At 40.2% G+C, this 20,057-nt stretch overlaps 2 protein-coding genes across 7 annotated transcripts; one reads left to right on the top strand and one right to left on the bottom strand.

Moving 5' to 3' along the window:
* The first annotated feature begins 342 nt into the window (after window positions 1-342).
* Window positions 343-14,616, top strand: LOC139989616 (uncharacterized). Its single transcript, XM_072008051.1, has 9 exons — window positions 343-493; window positions 606-1,390; window positions 1,474-1,625; window positions 1,705-2,126; window positions 2,202-2,368; window positions 12,662-12,810; window positions 12,895-12,946; window positions 13,022-13,160; window positions 13,290-14,616. Exons 1-9 carry the CDS (start codon window positions 415-417, stop codon window positions 13,787-13,789), a joined length of 2,445 nt encoding a protein of 814 aa, XP_071864152.1. The 5' UTR covers window positions 343-414; the 3' UTR covers window positions 13,790-14,616.
* Window positions 2,577-11,443, bottom strand: LOC139989617 (uncharacterized). 6 transcript variants are annotated; one of them, XM_072008076.1, is made up of 6 exons: window positions 8,363-8,702; window positions 4,679-5,037; window positions 3,912-4,173; window positions 3,586-3,828; window positions 3,244-3,383; window positions 2,577-3,142 (listed from the first exon to the last, which is right to left on the bottom strand). In XM_072008076.1, the coding sequence occupies exons 2-6, from the start codon at window positions 4,703-4,705 to the stop codon at window positions 2,840-2,842; spliced, it is 975 nt and encodes a 324-aa protein (XP_071864177.1). In that variant the 5' UTR covers window positions 4,706-5,037; window positions 8,363-8,702; the 3' UTR covers window positions 2,577-2,839. The 6 variants fall into 6 exon arrangements, with proteins under 6 accessions (XP_071864177.1, XP_071864184.1, XP_071864167.1 ...); XM_072008083.1 differs by having other exon boundaries at window positions 4,679-5,033; XM_072008066.1 differs by lacking the exon at window positions 8,363-8,702 and adding an exon at window positions 8,129-8,327.
* Window positions 14,617-20,057: the final 5,441 nt, after the last annotated feature.

The following is a 20,057-nucleotide window of genomic DNA, read 5'->3' as shown; positions in this document are numbered from 1 at the left end:
GAAATTTATCCTTTTCCATGCTGTATTTTCCCGCCGATTTTGTTACAATTGTAATTCGGCAGTAATGTTTTATCAACATATTGTATTTGTGAAAATAGTTCTTTTAATAGTTTAATTTTAGTGTATATATATTATTTTTATTTTGAAATTCGTGCATATTTAATTCATGTTTTTCTATTTCTCGTATTACATACATTTATCTGATAAATTATTGTTAGGTTATAACAATGTATCATTGACAGCTTCGTCGTCAACCTTGTCAGTTGATGTAATGTTGTAGAAAAACTTTGATATTTAGATATATTTAAGTAAGATAATGGCACGATATATTTTTTTATTCGTTTATTTTTTATTTTCAATTAAGTATTCAATCGAGATTTATTTTAATCTTGTGTTTCTTTCTCATAAGGAGAGATGAAAATGATGGATAGCAGTGAACAAGATGATTGCTGTTTCGAAGTAATTTCTGTCAAAAAAAAGAAAATGAAACAAGGTATTTAATTTTTAATATTTACAGTATTGTCAATATAGTTATTACAAAAATATAATGTAACAAAATGAGAAATTTATGCAAGTAAAATATGTAATTTGAAATTTTAATGTAGCACAATTACCATTCCAAATGCGAAGTCCAGTAGAGTCACCAAATGTTGTGCACGTTAGAAAGAGGAAATTAGCATCACCTCCTACGGAATGTAAAAGTCCAAAAGCAATGAAAATTTGGAAGAATGATTTAAGTGAGGATATTGTAAATAATGAACCGAATAGCACGAGTGTTGATACAGGAAACAAAGATATCGATCTTATAGAAATAATAGAGGATCCACCCACAGAAACTGAAAATGCAAAAGAAAATGCATTTAGTAAAGAAAAAGCTAGCAGTAACACCAGAACTTCAAAACGAATTGTAACTGGCCAGAAAAAATTAGAGAGACAGGAGAAATTAAAATCAAGTCCTTTAACAAAGTTCCTTCAAAAGACTGATAAACAAAAAGATGCCTCAAAAGAAGAATCTGAAATTTCTTTCCAAGAGGAAAAGAATGATTCGATGGAAGAAGTTGAGGAGAGTTCTAACAAAGCAACTAAAACCAATATAAATACACCAGGGACAACCAATAATCTAAGCAATAAAGTAGAAAGCTTACTTTCAGTTGCCAATAATTCTTTGTATCAGTCTGATTCCGATCTTGTAGTTTTATCCTCTGATACCGAAGAGAAAGACGAAGAAGCCAAGTCATCTGCAAATACAATGACAGATACACCTAGTACATCGCAAATTATCAAAGCTTCCAAAATAGACAAAACAAAACTGAAGAAATTAACACCTAAACAAGAAGAAAAGAGATTATTAAATGCTAGAAGAAAAGAAGAGAAGAAACGATTAAAAATGGTAAATTGGGACACTTATAGCGCAGATATTTTATTTTGTTAATTTAATTCTCAGTTAATTTTATCATTTCATTTATTTATTAGGAGAAGGAAAAGAAATTGGAGGAGGAACGACTAAATCGGAAAAAAGAAAAGGAAGAGAAACGAAAAGAAAAAGAGGAAAGGGGAAGAGTCGAAAGAGAACAGAAATTGATGGAAAAGAAAAGGAAAGAACAAAGGAAACAAATGGAGATCGAGTACGGATATTTACTATTGTAACATTCATAACTTTGTAAAAATATATAGTTGTCAGTTTTCAGTAATATGTATTTACAGACAAAGACAGAAAGGAAGACAGGCAAAGGAGGAGGAACGTCGAAGAAGGGAAGAAGCTAAGGAGGAGGAAAAGAAAAGAAAAGAGGAAGAAAGGTTGGAAGCAGAGCGCAAGAAACAGAAAGCAGCAACGACTTTCACCAGTTTTTTCGTCGCTAAGAAACAAGAAAAATCCGTCGAAGACGAAAGCATGAATGAAGTGAAGAATTTCATGCCTTTTGAGGTAAAGGGAGACATGAAGGTAGCTAAAGTCTGTAGAAGATTCTTAAGCGAACAAGAGAAATTGTTATTGGACAAATTGTCCAATGAAGCGAGCACACAAATGTCAGATTTGTATCTTGGCGAGATTAAGGATAAAAGAACAATTCCACGCAAATCGTCGAAAACTTGGCCTCTCGAAACGAAAGATGACGTAATTTTATTAGGTAAACATCATTCCTTCCTTATCAATCATTCATATAATTATACATCATAGTTAATCACATGTCGTTTCCTTGTAGACGAAGAAAACGATGGCAGTTCGAACATTGTGAAACAAAATGTTGTTGTAGAGATGCGACGACCTAAATTGCTACAATTTTCTGAAAATCAACGTCCACCTTACTGGGGTACGTGGAGAAAACGTAGCAAAATTATCAATCCTCGAAAGCCCTTCTCCAAGGATACGGTAAGTCTGAAGTTCTGTTTATTGCATAAAAGCTCTTTCACTTTTGATGATGTATATATGATACTGAGGCACATTTGCGACGACGATTAGGCGCATTTTTGGTATATCTAGCAATAGTCTTTATCAATAACTTGAGGCTTTCACAGTTTGGTTCTAACTAATGTTATATTTTACAACTACTGAATAATTTTGAATAATCAACAAACAATTTATCGTATTTTCAACAATTTATTGTCACATTATAAATTTTGTCACTTAATTCAGTTTGAATTATATTTTCTCGCTAAAACTTCAACACGGAAATCATTTTCCACAATTTTCACGCATCGAGAACTAACCACTTTCTTCCCGATTTCCCGATTAAATATCATCGCAAGGAAGCAACGAAGCTGCAAATTCGAGAAATCCGAAAGAAAATTCTTCCGACGCTCAATACCATCATCGTCAGTTATATTATATAAGATAAATTGACTAAATCTCCGCTGGTAGAATGGAATTCATCTTTTCTCCGCGTAACCCTCTTCCCCCGTGAAACAATGGGTAAGCGTTCTTTCTGTGCACTTTGCGATGTTTGGCCAAGTGGTCGCTGCGCGCGAACCTCTTCGAGCACATTTCGCATGGATAAGGCTTTACGCCTGAGTGCGATCGTCTATGCCTGGCTAGTTCATCGGATCGGCTGAAACGCCATCCGCAACCGGACCACGTGCAGGCAAATGGTTTCTCGCCTGTGTGCCGACGTAGATGAGCTTTCAAGTGGGACGCCTTTGCATATACCTGGAAAAATAATTGTAAGATTTCTATTTTCTCAATTCTAATATTTAAAAATTGGTAAATATAGTCTTTGGATATTCTATTGAGACATTGATATAGCGTACCTTGACGCATCCTTGATAAGTGCAAGGAAAGCATCGATCCTCAGCCGCATTCGCCAAACTGCGATTAGTGTAGTCGTGGGTTGCTAGTGCCGCGGCAGCTGCTGACGAAATATTTTCTTCTACTTGATTATTGTTATAATCTTAAATCAATAGAAACGATTATTGCTGATTCCGAATTGAAACAATTTCTTCATTTTGTTTTAGGTACATTAAGAAAGCTACGATGAATTATTTCATAAATTTGCTCTCGAAATTTTAGGACAACTCGGTCAGAAGATAAACACGATTTCAATCCAATAACTTTCTCCAGTACGATAATTCTGGAAGCTGTTCTTAACTTACCTATACCGCTGGTTTCCAAGGTATCATCGAGGGCTCTCAAATCGATCCCAAGCACCCATAATGGTTCCTCTCGTTGAAACGTTTGCTGTGGGTTGGACAGAGGAAGGTGTAGAAAACCCTCGCAGCCTGCTGTGCACAATGGTGTTCTGTCCGGAAGACCCGAATTCCAGCTTTTGTCTAAACACCATTCCAACTCCGAGTCTAACTCACTCAGTTCGCTTAGTTCGCTCAGACATCCTGTACCTAACAGAAACAGCGTTTGTCAATCATCGTTCAACTTACACTATGAACGCTAAAAGAGCATACATCTTCTTGTCACTAGCTACCTGACAGTGGCGTTGAATTGTTATCAGACCATTCGTTCCAAGATGTCTTCGCCGGACAAGTCAGATCCGTGTAACACTCGATCGTGTTCCCTATATTATTCGATTGATCGACGGTCTCCGAGTCATCGCTGCGTGGCGTCGTTCTGCAAGAGGATGCCTCGTAGTCGCATGCGAAACTCGTGGAATTTGTGGAGAACAGTTGCTTCTCGACACCTGTGTCCATGGTCAGACCCAACGCGGAGAACAACAACTCGTCCGTCATCTGTGACGAAAACAAAGAAATAAGATAAAATAAGAAAGAAAAACAAGAGAATTCGTCGTATGGAAGATCGAAGAGGATCGTTGCAACGATGACAGCTAGAAACAAAAACAAAAAGATGATCGATTCACGAGTAACGTAACGGGACTGTTTATTGTTGCGAGAGTTGCTTGTTTCGGATTAATCGGGCGGGTTTCTTCGTGATACCGACAATAAGTCAAGCGGCGCGAACGCTCTATATCTGTTGATTAACATTCAATTCTATTTTGAGTTATCAGGCATCGAAAGAAAGAGGGAAACAACACGACAACTGCGATGGTCACCATCGTTGTCGATTCTTGCCTCTTTCCAAACTATTTGATCCTTATTCTCTATTTAAATAATTAATAAGATGTTAATCGGCTTGACGATTAGAATTGTTAATGATAGCTGTCTGCGTTTGCAGTTCTATTGTATATCTTTTACTATCCGAAGGTACGCGATAAGTCGGTTGTCAGCTTCTACTTACGTCAAACATCGCAGCCTCCTCTATCATTTTGTCGGCTAGTCGAAGCTCTGTCTAGTCAAAATCAATGTCTCATAAAACTACGCAGTCCGTGACGTTTTACTCTTCTCTGTTTGTCTTCTTTATTTGTGTTTCATATATAATTAATTCACTATTAATCACTGTCTTGATTTCCTATGCGCATTATCACTTCCGATTGCCACTGTTACGAAGCTGCCGATACCGCGCGCCACCAACAAATCGGCGCACGCTTTCGATCGTCCTAACAAACCCTTCTTTCGAAGCTTCTAAATATCCCTCTGAATTTTACAAACGTTAAACCACTGTCATCCTCAGTGTACGAAGCTAAGTCTCGAAACTTTCTGCAATAATAGAATACTTAACGTTTCCTTTCTAACGCAATATAATTTCAGCTGAAATATCAGTGTATCGTGAATTTCCTAGGAAACCACCCTTCTGAATCGAAATTCTAGCTCTTATATCGCACTATAGAACGAATCAAGAAATTAACGAAAGAACAACGAAATATCAAACGATCGGACAATCTTCTATTTCGATTTGTCCCTTCTGGAGAACTTAAGGAACGTCCTGGGAGACTTGATGCTCGCGTGGAACTGTCGAGGTCGCGCGACCAACCCTTTCGAACGCTTCGCGGCCGTAGAACGCGTGGAGACTGCGACAGCAAGCCGATCTCGATTCCGAGAGAAGACGCGGTGCTCGTGGTGTGGCTTGTCGCCACACGGGCCGAGATAATCGAGGCTGTGCCACCCGGTCCCGTCGCCGTGCTTCTCCCAGGGGAGAAGTTAGTCCCAGAACACCGGCAGACGCGCCAGCGAAACGGCTTCCTGGCTAATTGGCTCGTCACGGCTCGCGCTTATTTACGACGCCAGTCACCCCCGATAATCGGCCATGAGCGACGTGTCCGTGTGGCCCTGGGCCTATTCGGTAGGACCGTTGGTGTTCTCTTCGCGAAATCGCTAATCGTGATTCAGCGAATCACGTCGAGGAGCACGTGGCCCATCGATGGCCCTAGAAGTCTGCAAGTGACGATGACGTTGGCGGATGGCGATTTTTTTTTTTTAATTGTACCGTTCGTAGGAGAAATTTTGCGACGTGGTCGATGGTTTGACTCTTGAATGGCACACGGCTGACATACGGTAGTTGACAAAGATATTCGTGCAATTATAGAAGCCTTTTATAAATACGTTGTACGAAGCATTTCGAAAAATTGAATAATTGATTGATATCGAATAGATTATATTATCGAGAAGCAGTTAGCCAGATGTAGAGCGTGTGCGTGCATCTGTCAGTTCGGATAACGACACGTCGACGGCGAAAATCGTTGTCGAATCGTTCGGTTGACGACAAAAGGAAGCTCGAAGAAAAAAGAAAAACGTAACAAGCGGCGAATCGGTAAATGCCGGTTAACTTATGACGAGAGAGTTCAAACGCTCAACCATTGTGCCGGTATATCAATCAGAATAGAATCAAGTGATAGACCAAGCGAATAAAGTCGCAGGGTCGTAAAATCGAGTCGAGACGAGTCGAAGAGACGAACCGAAAAGTCGGTGATTGTTTGAAAGTTGGGTTCACTTGCTGAAGCATGGCGCCGAATGGTATTTGTTAAAAATTACTGTAACTTTGTGTTATATTAATATATTTTTCATCAAACGTAGTTCTCATTTACCAGTTCGCGTCGTAAGATCGCAATTACTCGATTTGAACTATTAATTTTCTCGACGAATCTGATTCTATGCAGATCATTTTTGCAAATGGATCGAAGACCTTGATTTTTGGCAGATATTCGCTAGTCGCGCAGATTTTTTGCTCGTCTGTGATCGTAGTAATAAAATAGTTGTTTTATAACTGTCTTGGGACTACCATGATCCCTCGAAGAACGTCCAAGCGAAAGAACAAAAAGTTTAGCTGTGAAGTCGTCGATAATCTTTCTTTTTGTTTTTTGTTTTCATCAAATCCTGTATGTACCATGAAGTAGACAAAAAGTTCGTTATTAGTTTCTAGTTTATTAAAGATCGGGATATTTTCATGGAAATAATTGGATATAACATAGTACATTTCCAAAGAATGTATCAATGGGGCAACGATATTATAATTGCAATGGCTTTGACCTAGAGTGACAAAAAGGAGCAGCAACCGATAATATGGTTCGAAGTCAGTGGCAGTAACAGCTAGATCGCGTTCGTAATACGTTTATCCGTGTCGGAGGAAGTTGACCTTAGATACAACGAACATATTTTGCATTCAATTAAAATGTCAAGAACACGTTGCAGTGAAGAGAAGAAGTGCAACGTCTCGATCTTGTGCTTTCGAGCTTAAACTCTTGGAATAATCTGTACTGTTTTGTTTCTTGGTTTTCCTTTTTATATTCCTCTTTTTTCTTTTTTTTTTTTTTTTTTCTTTTAGATGGTATAAATAAGAATGGTCGTAATCACTGAAATTTGTGTAGAATGTATTTCTTGCATGTACTTTAGTCTGAATAATTGCGTTACTGGAATAGGTTTGAATTTGGTTTGGTAATTATAGCGACGAAATATTTTTCAAATGTGCAAATCATTTTTTTTTCTTGTTTACCTGAGTATAGAATTACATAAAAATTGGGGAATATCGGAGGAACATCGGTTGGATAATGTTCTTTGCGAGAGTAACATGGCACGCCGCTTATACAGGTTGAACCAAAAAGTGAGTTCATAATTTCTAGAGCAGATAAAAGATATTTTAATAATTATAGATGGAAATAAGTTAATAGTTTCAAAGTTATAAACAATGTTTTGTTTCGCTGAAAACGAGTAATTTTCTCGCTTTAGCATCGTACTGTTTATCTGTTTAATACAAAGTGCCAAGTGAAATAGTTAAGTCTGGGAATCTTCGAAAGAGTAGGCAGATGTCAAGCGTCGAAATAGAGGGAAGACACGTAGAAAATCTTTTGCAGGCAGGAAAAAGATAAACGATAAGATGATCCACTGCTTCGATCTAAGGCGAGAAAGTTGTTTCCTTTCATCTTGAACGAGAAACTGTTTATTATATTCAAACTATCAATTTTTTGACCCACGTTTATTAGGATTTTTTTCGTCATTTGGCAAGTACCGTTTACCCTATAGCTTTGAACTCTATTTTTGTTTCACTCTATAGATATCGTTATAGAAAACAGACCATCGCTCGTCGATATCGATGTATCGATTTCTTTCGAACCGAGAGGGGATTATATCTTTATGTAAATATTCGTTATGCTTTTGGAATACGTCCAAGGAAACCTATGTCCACATCAGAAATTTTCTTATCTGCGACTGCCCGAAAAAGCAACGCGAAATGACAGCGTTTGAAATGGTTACACATATCTTCTAAAACGATGCAGCGAAGAAAGCATCTATTCTAATTTTTTAGCAGTTACACGCGTTAAACATAAATATTCATTGTTTTACTCAACAATCTGACCTTGGTCACTCCGTTTGTTTTTCTGTTCTCTCTTTTTTCCTCCGTATCTTAAGACGACATCCGCTAGCGTATCTCGGCAGAACATCAATACCCCGCAACTCTATTTTTACAGTTGACATATCTTTTCTCTATTAATTATAAATTAACGTATCCTTCTTCCTAGATAATACATATCACAGAATGAACAATAAATTTTTCTCGTTGATCCTAGCTTCGTAGATTTCGACGTCGTACTTGCCACAAAACATTCTAACGAATCGATCGAAGATTGAAACAAACAAGGATCGTAACACAGTGCAGTAATTTTATCCGCGAAGCACTGATTTTGCTGACGGCATCGTAATTACATTTTTATTTTATCTGTTAGACGCCGATTGGTATGTCATTTACGATACTTTTACGTTTTTATCGTTTTACGTTAATTTAATCCGTGGAGAATGTCGATCGATTACGTGGCTTTGTTAACGTTGCCTATAAGTTTTCCGAGTAAAAGAGAGATATCGTACGGCCGTTTATCTAACTGACGCACTCTCGAGAAACGTCGTCGCGTTGCGACTGATTGTCGACGGTTTAATTGAAATATCAAAAACTCCATACAACTTTGCGCCGCAACGACGATCCCCTCTCTCTATCTACCCTCTAGAGAGATTTATTAATTGCTCTGTTGGTTGCGTCACCGTTTGCAACCGATAAGAAGCTTCGGGATTCATTTCGCTTGTCGATATCTTCATCGTTCTCGCTTCAGGCTCGATTACTTCTTTTTTTCTGCCAAGATTTTGCAAGCAGATCGTGGCTGAATGTCGTATTTCAACTAACTTTTCGTTACATCAACGAATCGCTTTCCGAACCAGTTCTATTTCCAAATCGCATAATTTTACATGCGCTTTTTACACGGAAGTTCGTCTAAAAGTTTCGCGATCTTTAATTAATGTTTGGTGTCTCAGTTAAATTAGCAGCGATTGTATTTCTAGGAGCTTATTTCGCTAATCTCGCCGATTCCGCTATCATGGTGTCACTTGGCACGTCTTCAAAACGCGATTGGGATAAAGTTCACTGTTTTGTTTTCAAGCGAATAAAACTCAGGGGTATCTCCGTTTAATTGCGATAATTATGTCGATAAGAGCCACATACGTTACTACTATGTACGTATTGCCTATGCGGGGGAAAAAGTGGTCTGTTTAATTTGTTAAGGCGTCCATGATCTAGTTTCGAAGATGAGATACAATGCGAACGTTTATAAGATGAGATACGAACAAACAATTAAAGAAACTTAAACATCGTGGAGATGCGATCGATGTTGCGGCAATGAAGAAGGGCGGAGCCAGCAAAGGCTGCGTATCTCAGCCGAATATTCGGATAATAAATCAATTCGACATGCAGGGATTTAATCTCCGGTGTGCAACGTCAAGAAGCACCGGCTATAATCTTAATGGAGCATAAAACAGCCATTACAGATGGCCCGATGGGTGACAACACGCCGTAAATAATCTACCACCGCTTTCGCCAGGCATCGCTCTAAAGTTACGGGTCGCGTTCCACCGATAACTGCATTTCCTCCGACGCGTCTTTCCAGACGATGCCTACGATTTTCCAGGCGGAAACCGATTAAACGCATTATCATTTCTTCAAATTCTTTTCTCCATTCGTTAAATCGATGAATTAAATTCACGCACGTACGAGTTGTACTTACAAGCGAGTTACTTACGCCGTTGCTCGAAAGCTTTGCAACAATTATTACGTTTACTGCAAAACTGAGAATAGTTAAGTAATTGTTAAAAGAAGGTATCTAATCTATTAGGATTTATATTATAAATTGAACGTAATTTCGAGTTCATAATTTACATTAAACACACAGGAGCTTTAGTAAAAACGGACCGTCTAAAGCGAGAGTGTAGATGTTTTCCGTTATTTCTGATTTTATCACTTTTTTTTTTTAATATATACAAAAAATTGCGTAGGAAAGAGCGATGATTAAATTGAACTTTTCCAACAGATTTCTTATATAGGAAATAAAGTATAGAAAGAGAATTGTTTCCTGTATATGGTTGTTCGATAAGGGAACATCTTTGTGAAATTTCTCAACACCAGTTGCTCGGTGTCGAACGATCTTGTGAAAGTGTGAAGATCGACAGTGCAGAGGTAACCGGACATAATTTTTCGAGATAGGTTTTATCGCTGCTTAAATGGCACTTGACGATACCGAATACGATCGCTGGAAAAGAGTCGAGGTACCGTGCTGGTGACATGCATGAAACCGTATCAAATGTTCTGTCAACGCTAACATCGACCACGTTCACCATCCTTTCGTATCTTACACCCTCTTCGTCATATTTCAAACAATAGGAAAGAAGCGCAACTTGGACTGGTTATAGGAAACTAGAAAGTTTTGATTTACACCGCTATGATGCTCAGCCTGTCGATTAGTATTGTTAAACAATAGATTGATTATAGAACTAGATTTATCGATGCTAGATATATTATATTAAATATATTAAAATACAATTGATAATATAAAAAGAATTAAATGAAAATTAAATTGAAATTAAATAACGACACAAATCTGCGATCCGATGATGTTAGTGGAGAATTAATAGAATAATTTGTTGGATCCTTGGCATCGAAATACGCTTCCAACGATCGAAGAAATCGGCACTCACCTCTGCTACGCTGCCGAAAGCTGCTCAACTGGTGGTCGCCCTTTTCCTCTTTGTTCCTCTTGTTCGCCGGTTTTCCGCGTCACGCCTCGAACGACGGTTAGGTCGCCGATCATTCGCGATATTACGTTTCCCGCCGCTAATAAATTAATGTCAAAGGGAAGGTCCTGTAATTGATGCTCGCGCGGGGATCAAATCGACGTTGATTTATCGATCGAGCCCGCGCCTCGCGCCGCAAACAACAAGAAAACCAACGATTTATTGACTTTTCGGTCCGATGCACGATCGCCAGGATGTTTGGTTGGGTAGATGGGTTCTTTTCGTCGTCCAGTTCGATCGATCGATACGAGTCACAGCTCGTAAAATCGTATTTCTATCTTTCTAGACCTTCTCACGCAAAGAAACTCTGTTTCTTCCTCGAGCTCGAACTTTGGAACGTTTCAATATCTTCACCTGATCTTTACCTTTGAGTTTCTAATGATCTACGTAAGAAACTATGAAGATTTATAATTTAGAATTAGATAATGTTTTAAATAAATCGATAAAAATAGCTACTGATACAAGCTACCAAGTTGCTTGCGTTTGATCAAAAAATCATTCCATCGTTACTTCAATTCTTCGTAACTCTTCTTTCGATTCTACAAAGCGAATCGTCGATTTTTAATTGCCGGTTTTCGTCATATTCTTTGAGAAAATTACCGCGAAACTGCGTTTCAGTGAACGATATAGTTTACACAAGCGTACTATTTCTTTGCCGTATATTAAACAGCCTTAAAATATTGAGTATCAGTATGAGTCACTTTTCCATTATGAATCCAGCAGTCGTTACTCCGGTGATTATGCCAAAAATTCGCAACTGGTTTTAAAATCCCATCCTCGAACACTTCGTTTCTTCGATGTCCGATCGCACTCGTCACTCACTTGAGTGAAAATTTATTCCGCAAGGAATAATTTTGTACAGCGTAAGATCGATCGATTCGGAAGATTCGCGTTTCCAGTAAACAGAGGAGATTCGTTTACAAATTTTCGACTGCTTGTTCAATTTATTGTTCTTGTCGCATGGTGACGATTCGTTGGAAACGAGGGACGATTTCGTGGTAACGTATCCACATCCACATTTCGGGAGCACCGACTCGTTGACGAGTATCGCTCAGCGACTAAGAGAATCACCGAGAAGAGAAGAGCAGCACGTGTGCCGACGATATCACCCGTCAAGGAAGTCGCATTGATACCGACGTCCTGCTTAATCATGTTTTACACTTCAGTGAAATCCCGTGGCCATGTTCGTAACTAAAATAAAGTCTGTGAAGAACGAACCGATAATGTTTTCATGAATCGCAATGAAAAATTCCGAATAACGATCAAAATCGAAGTTCCTAAGGAAGTACGAAAGTATTTCAAGTTACTTTCAGTTGCTACTAAAGAAAAAGCAGGTTTTCCCAAAAATTTATTCGACAAAAGCTATACAACGAATTGATTTGATTATTATTCTATCAGAAGAGAGACATATCGTAGATTGATTAAAAATAATCGTGAAAGTTGCGTGTTGGCATGCAGTTTTTGACGAAGTTTCAAGTAAAGTTCAAGCAAAAATTGAAAGATACGTAACTATTACTAGCGTTCATTCGGCGTTCTCCAGCTGTCTTCATATTCAGCGTCCGTTTTTATCAGTGGGAGAAAAAATTCTCGATAAAAAAATGGTTCGAGCCTTTAATCGCATTTCGATAGATTATTTGTAAATCCATAACGCATCGTGTTTTGCACTTATTTCGACTCTTATCTACCATACGACGCTCCACATTAGAATCACGTATTTCGATTATACTTGTCACATTGAGCTTTCAAATTTTATTTAAAGAATTTATTCTTCTCTTTTCAGCAATGGTTCAATTACGAGATTGATTCGGACGAAGAATGGGAGGAAGAGGAACCAGGCGAATCTTTGCGCGGTTCTGACGATGAAAAAGACGAGGAGAATCCGGAGGACAACGAGTATGATGTAGATAACGATTTCATGGTTCCTCATGGGTAAATCAATTCAGTTCATTCTCGATATTTAAACATTTATACATTTTCATCTGTTTGTAAATCTCCGTGTTTGTAATAATTCAGCTACCTGTCCGATGAAGAGCTTCGTGCTGATGAGGAAGACAAGCAAGACATGGTGAGTAGTTTTAAAGTAAATAATAATCAATCATGTCTATCGAGAGTAAAGTAAATAATTTTTTTATTTCCGTAGACTCCTGAAACACAGAAAGTCAAGTTGAAACTACTCGGAGAACAATTCGAGTCCGAAAGGAACGCAAAGACCGCGAAGTTAAAGCCAAAAATAATAGGATGTATTTGGAGAGGGTCTGAAAATGAATTTCAACCAAACGGTGAGTATTCGACATACTAAAATATACCTAACATAGCTGTTAGACGTTGGACCAGAAGATAAGCGTGAATTTTTATTTCTACAATTGTGTCATAATGAAAAATATCTGACAATTATCTTCTGCTTCCAGTGCCACCAAGGATCGTAGACTTCTTGTCAGCCCGAGACGCCTGGGTGTATCGAATACCGATACTACTACCAACCATGAACGAAGCCATGGCAACCAACGAGTGCAGTACTCCCACGCAACAGCAACCGCCGACGAGTTCAAAAAAGACACGATTTCCGGAAGCAGCTATACCGGATCTTATTCGATTAATACACGGGAACACATATAGTAGACGTTGTCTTGTAAAAGAATTTATGGCCTATTGGAGTAAAAAGAACAAGGGAGCTAAAAATCAACCTACGAAAGCCAGTATACAACAAAAGATTCGCGAGATTGGCAAATGGATGCCGTGTCCAGAGAAGGGGCCGATGCATTCGAAGGCATGTTGGTACGTCGACGAGAACGTCAGAAAAGAGCACATCAACGAGGAGCTTTCTCTGCCAAATTGCTGGTCCTATATCCTAACACCCAAGAGGAAGAGCGATATCACGAAAATCAGATTATTCTTCTCTCCGAAATGAGATTGTTTTAAGATAGTCTTCCAGTTATTCAGAGCGATATGTTCAGAGCTTGGGGCAAGGATAGATTCGAATCGTGTTTAGAAATATATTATTTAAGACATTTGCAATTTTTTAAATTAACATCTTAAGCTATTTAATAATCGAAATATCGATTTTGACTTATTGTCTCTTTGGTTTAAAATCTGGTCATTTTTAACTGCAATTGACTTGTTAAAATCGACTTGTAAGTTAGTTTAAATCAATTGGAATAGTGCCATTGCTTTCTAAATATGGATCAATATACATTTTGCTGTAATATTTAATTGGTATCGTTCGATCGCAAGCATCCAATTTAAATTAGACACGAAAATTAAAACGAAATACTCAAAAATAACTTCACTTCTTACTCAGCGTCACAAATCATTGTGGGTTACTATTTACGATGTAATCGATCAATGATTGCTGAAATGGCTCAAATAGTATTTGGATTAACGCTACATGTCGATTTAGATAGTTCCTTCTTTTGTATACACTTAGTAACGTGGTTATCGATGTTTTCTTAGAAATAAAATGGTGTCGATGATTTCACACGAGTGATGCTTAATACGACAAAGATATATCTCGCGAAAGCTTTACGATATTAACTAGAGAAGTCACAATATACTTCATGTGATATATATTTCTAATTGTATAATTGAAAGAAAGACCACAAACGGAACGCAGTATCGTTAGTTTGTTTAAAAAAGGGCAAGAAGGGAAGATGGAATGAAGAGTATAAAATTTATAGCTCGTTATGCTGTTCTATAAATACAGTTATACTTTTATAATAAAAGAAGTTAATAAATAAATCAGTGGAAAGCTTGTCATTTCCCGTCGAACTAATCGAAGAATACCATGATATTCATTTTTTTTTGCCCTTTCTTTTTCTTTTTTTTTTTTACCCCTCATCCATCGTTCTCAAAGGGTAAGTCAGAAAGGAAAGCGCGAATGGGGATAATCTGTTCGAGTAATGTGAATTATCCAGAGGATTCCATCGGCTAAAAACTTTTGCATCGGTCAGTAACGTTCGAATGGGTTAATGCATCAGACCAGGCTTTGCGGAACGTGGAATTGCATTCCGTCAAACAGTGCATCCGAGTTAAATAAAATAGCTGCAACGAAAAGTTTTGCACAGCATTCTATTATTGGCGGTCGACCGGAAGAGCGTGTCTTATTGGAACGAAAATGATACGATATCGGGAATCGGCGAACGATAGAACCTTTCTCTTCGATTTGTCCATGAAATTCCATGGGAATGAAAATGTTTGGATTCTCCATTCTCGATTACGATTATTCATTTTTCCATTCTTTCGTATGATTTTATCGCACCTGTTGCATATGGTTCTTTAAGAGATTTTTCAAAAGATTGCAAGAACTTGAAATCTTCGTGAAAAGATATGTCCATCGGATTGTAACAGAGGTTGAGAATCAGATTAATGTCGATATCCAGTGGCGAACTAAATATATTTTTCTACTCTTATCCAGCCTTTATAGTCTTTTTGTATTTAGCTGGATGGAAAGCTTTTATTAATTTAATTATTAAAAGTTTTTAATATAGTTATAATTAAAGTATTCGAAAATATCGAACAAAGTACTATGCTTCGTTTAATTACTGATATCAAATTTTATACTTGTAATATAATATAATAATTAATAATAAATTATCAATACAAAGCTCGCTTTTTTAAACTCTTGTTATATAATAAAAATGGAAGCTGCCACAATGGCGAATTTATATTTTGTCACAACTAGAACGTAATAAAAGTTATTAGCTTTTGAAAATTATTGGCTTCTCATCCAAGTTAGTTTCTCGTAACTTTTGCCACAATTTCGAGTTTTAAACAATTTTATAAGAACATGAAACTCTTATACCAAAAACCATTGAAAACAATCGATAACTGTTATTGCGATAACGCGATAAATAAAATAAATTTTTCAATCCGAGATAACAATCAATCAAAATCTTGACATCCGAAACTGAGTAATTTTGGGTTGCGACAATATGTTCCCCTGGTATTTTGTTGATGTGAAAAATTTGGGCAAAAAATAGCAATTATTCTGGGGATAGGGTGAAAAAAATCGGGGGAATTTTTTTGTTATTTTTACCACCATATAGGTTCGCTACAATTATTTTTAGAATGTCGATATTAGATTTGATAGCCTCTGGTTTCAAAATTGTAACAATTCCATGGAAATTGTTAGACTACTGCGAAATACGTATCGAAATTGAAAAAAAAAAAAGAAACTAACGAACACAACGAAATCCGCTGACGGATCCCGCGGCGTTCGAGCATCCGGGTACACGACGAGGAGAAAAAGCAAGAATGAGTCCAGTAGGAAGTTTTACGGCCGGTAGTTCGGGATGTAGCTTCGGGCTGGACGGCATATGGCCAAAATAAGGAAAGGCTGTGCCTCCAGATTATGGCAATTATCGAATCACGTTACGGGATCTGGCGCCACGCGGCTCGAAAACGCAGAAATTAAGTTCCAACCCCCCGGGGATGGGTATGCTTGCTCGGTGCTGGCACAGCGAACGTAGACTAGTTCGGACGAAACGCGAATGTTCTCCCTTCGTTGCAAGCGACTTTCAGCTTTCCTGTACTCGTTTCAATGTCTTCAAAGATTTCTTTCTTAGCCCTGAAAATTGTCATTGAGGGAAACAACATGGAAATCGAAATCTCACCAGGAATAGTTTCTAGCGATTAAGGGATCTCGATAAGCGAACGAGAATTTTGAAAGAAATCGAGATCAACGGAATCGCGAGCTTGTACGAAATTGGCGGATGTCGGTGCTTCGAGATAAGTAGACCAATGCTTGCCAAGTGGCATTCTCGACGAATACACCAAACTTCCTGAAACTGGCGTCTCTCCCTCGCCCACCCCATTCGATATTCCCAAAAACCGAGCCATTACACCTGTCCACCCAAAAATCAATAATCCCGCCCTCGAACCCGGAGCGTCGTCCTTCTCGTGGCCATAGACCATCCTCGCACAACCTCCGCAATCCCATCACGATGGAAGAACTCCCCTTGAACGGCCGATCCGTCCAATTCCACTTTGCAATTCCTCGAAAGCTCGACGTTGGTTCCGCGTAGCGTCGAGATGTCGCGGTGTAGCCGCAGCCAATCAGAGGTACCCTCCGCCGGTGGACCGGCTGGTCGTGTCTCCGGATATTAATGAGAGGATAGAGAGGTGGCCGGAGCCACGGATCACGGCGGCGGACTCTCTTCTCCTGGACAGAGGGACGAGCGAGTAAGAGAAGAGAAGAGACGAGAAAGAGAGGGATAGACGTAGAGGCGAGCGAAGGCCTGCCACCTCCACCCCGCGCGCTTGGCGGACGCCGCGGGGAGACGAAGAGGAGCAAGGAGGCGCAGAGAGGGAGGGTCTCCACCCTGGGACCACGGCGTGGAGGGAGAGGACGTCGTCGGGTCACGAGAAACCGTCGGAGGGAAGGACGGAGACGGAAGGCCGGCGGCGCGACCGCCAGAAAGAGAGATAGCGATTCTATGTGTGTGTATGAGCGCGCGCGCGCGCGTGCGAGTGACGATGCTGGCTACAGCGACGGCAAGAGGAAGAGATGGAGGATGAGGATGTCGAGGAGCGAGGAAGAGGGAGGCGGAGGAGGAGGAGGACCAGGAGGAAACGGAGCTTGAGAGGCTGGGAAGGGGTGGAGTGAGGAACGGCGAGCAATGGAGAGAGAGAAGTCGAGAAAGGGAGAGCGAGAGAGATCTGGACCCCACGTAGGAGACGTTCAATACTGTAGCAACGACGCCGAGCCAACGCCATTGGCTACCATTTTCTCTCTATACCTTCTAGGCATACACCTTGTACTCTATTCCGGTCTACTCCACTTTATTCCTGCTGCCGTTGCTCGTTGCCCGGTTTCTCCGATGGCTACCCAACCCTTCCGCGTCGGTTCCACCGGTTCCAACCGAGAACAAGTTGCGCGGAAGGTGTACCGAATAGGAGAAAGGGTTTTCGGGGTCGGTGAGCGACTGCACGGGTGGCAATTGGATTTTTTCTTTTACATGAGACTGTTAGAAGGGTCGTGTGGGAATGACTGGGAAGGGTGTCGCGATTCGAGAGAACTGGAGGCTGGAGAACGGCGCGTGGCTCGAGGAGGTTGGGATATTGTTTTATGGGGAAGCAGAGGGATGGGATAATTTATCGGCTGAATAGGAGAAAGGTATCATGGTTGGAGGAGTATGCGGCAGCTTTGATTCGATATAAGGGAATCTTTTAAGTCGGTATTTAATTCGTGCTGATATTCGATCAAAATTAATTCGATTAATTTGACGAAACCTCGTAAAGTTCGTCGGTGCTTCGTTCGAATTTAATAGAGATTTAAGAGATTTAAACATCGTATTTAAGTTAGATCCGATTCGATTTCACTCCTATCCACTTCGATTCGACTGTCTCGCTTTGTATTAAACTCGTTCTCTTCGATGATTACTATGTTTCGTCCGTGGGACGAAAAATCGATAAGTTTTATAAACCGATATCATTGGAACCATCATTCGCGCTGACTGTGATATATCTTGAAACATACAACCCGTTACTCTAAACCTCGATCTACCCTATATCAAAGTCATAGCCTGCACGAAAGCGAAATCGATCGCGTATTCGCAAGGAGAATCATGGAGCGCGCGTTACGCGTCGATCTGGCCGATCCGCGGCTCCTTATGATTACCCTTACCCGCGATCGTAGAGCCTGGACGAGGAGGAGGAAAGAGAGTATCTCTCTCGAGGGCGGGACACCGGATTCGAGCTGGCAATCATCCAGTGGAGCTCGGCACCGAGAGTTTCGTGCCGATTGCCGGAGCTTGGTCGATCGCGGGCCATCATCATCGCGCCGCCTATCCGGTCGCGCCTAGGCTTACGCAACACGAACACGGCGTGCATTTATCTAGACGTGACGGCTGCCAGCGAGCACCATCGCGGCTTTCGGCCTTAGCATAATTGCCCGTAAAGGCCTCGGTAATGCGTCTATTACGCCGATGCCTCTGTACACGGCTACTGACACAGGGCATCAATCCTCTGCCTCCGAGTATTCAATTAAGTATCCTCCTCCCCTTCTCGCTCCTCCCCCTCCCAACTTGCTCGAGAACATCAACCTGGATAGCGTGTTCTTTCCTACCGTTTATTCTTCTTTCTCCTCTCTTTCCCCTCTACACTCCTTCTCGAGTACAATGGATTTTTATCCAGCGCCATGGCGGGTCTTTCTAACACGAGTCCCGGTTATCCTGATCTATCGAGTTAGAAGATGGTCCGGGCAGACTAAATATCTCACCGAGAAGGGTAATCGGAGGTGATTTTGCTCCTTGGCTGGTTAGAAGTAGACGGTTCGCTTTGGTGATTTCCTGGTGCGGATTTCCGGAGAGATTGAAAGATCTAAGGGTGGTCTCGAGGAGAGTTTGGTTGAAGTACTGAATATTCTTTTGTACACTCAAATTATGCCCTGTTGAGGTTATTAGATGTGTGTGAACAAAGAAACGCGTGGATAAATTGTAAAGTAGAAAATATATATTTTAAATACTGAAGTACAAATCGGAATATAATTAAGCTGATCCAGATCCGCACGCTAGCAGTGTTACCCTATGACCGAAAACCCTGAAACCAACGTTGCCTGTGTACCGTTTATGGTTTGCCTTCGACCCAGTCTTTCGTCTGTACGCTGTCGATGGCTTCAGTGCTTGAGAAAACTAAAAGACCAGATGTAGATTTTTCTTAGAAGCGATGGCCACTTCAACATGTCTCCTAATTGTTTAAATTGTATTTTTATTTATTTTCATGATCGGGGGATTAAATAAGCGTAGCATGGCAAGGTGGAAATAAGTGAAATCCTCGCAAGTTCCTTCGTAACGAGATTTCCATCATCTGTCGCCTCCGCAACAGAGGCGGTGCATTACGTTTCTCTAGACTCATCATGGACACCATGGTCCCATAGGCCACGCAGCCCGCAGCTGCTGGATCTTATGCTAATCCCACCCCCGCGGGCCAAAGTCTGGCGCGCATCGTATGAAAAAGTTGCTCGTTACACGCTCGCCCATAAATCTCCTCGCTAAAGCTTAATCTGTTCCCGTGGCGGACGTCAGCCACGGAAAACTCGCAACTCGCGCGCTCCGACCAGCTGCGCGCCTGGATTTTCATAATTTTTTATCCTTCGGCAAAAATTTCCAATCCGCCTGTATGCTCGACCTCGACGAAAACTTAGGCCCCGTGGAATCTCAATCATTTCCACCAGAAAACGC

This window comes from Bombus fervidus, chromosome 1 (assembly GCF_041682495.2).
Source record: "Bombus fervidus isolate BK054 chromosome 1, iyBomFerv1, whole genome shotgun sequence".
Classification (NCBI taxonomy): Eukaryota; Metazoa; Arthropoda; class Insecta; order Hymenoptera; family Apidae; genus Bombus; species Bombus fervidus.
This window is presented reverse-complemented; position numbering and strand designations above follow the sequence as displayed.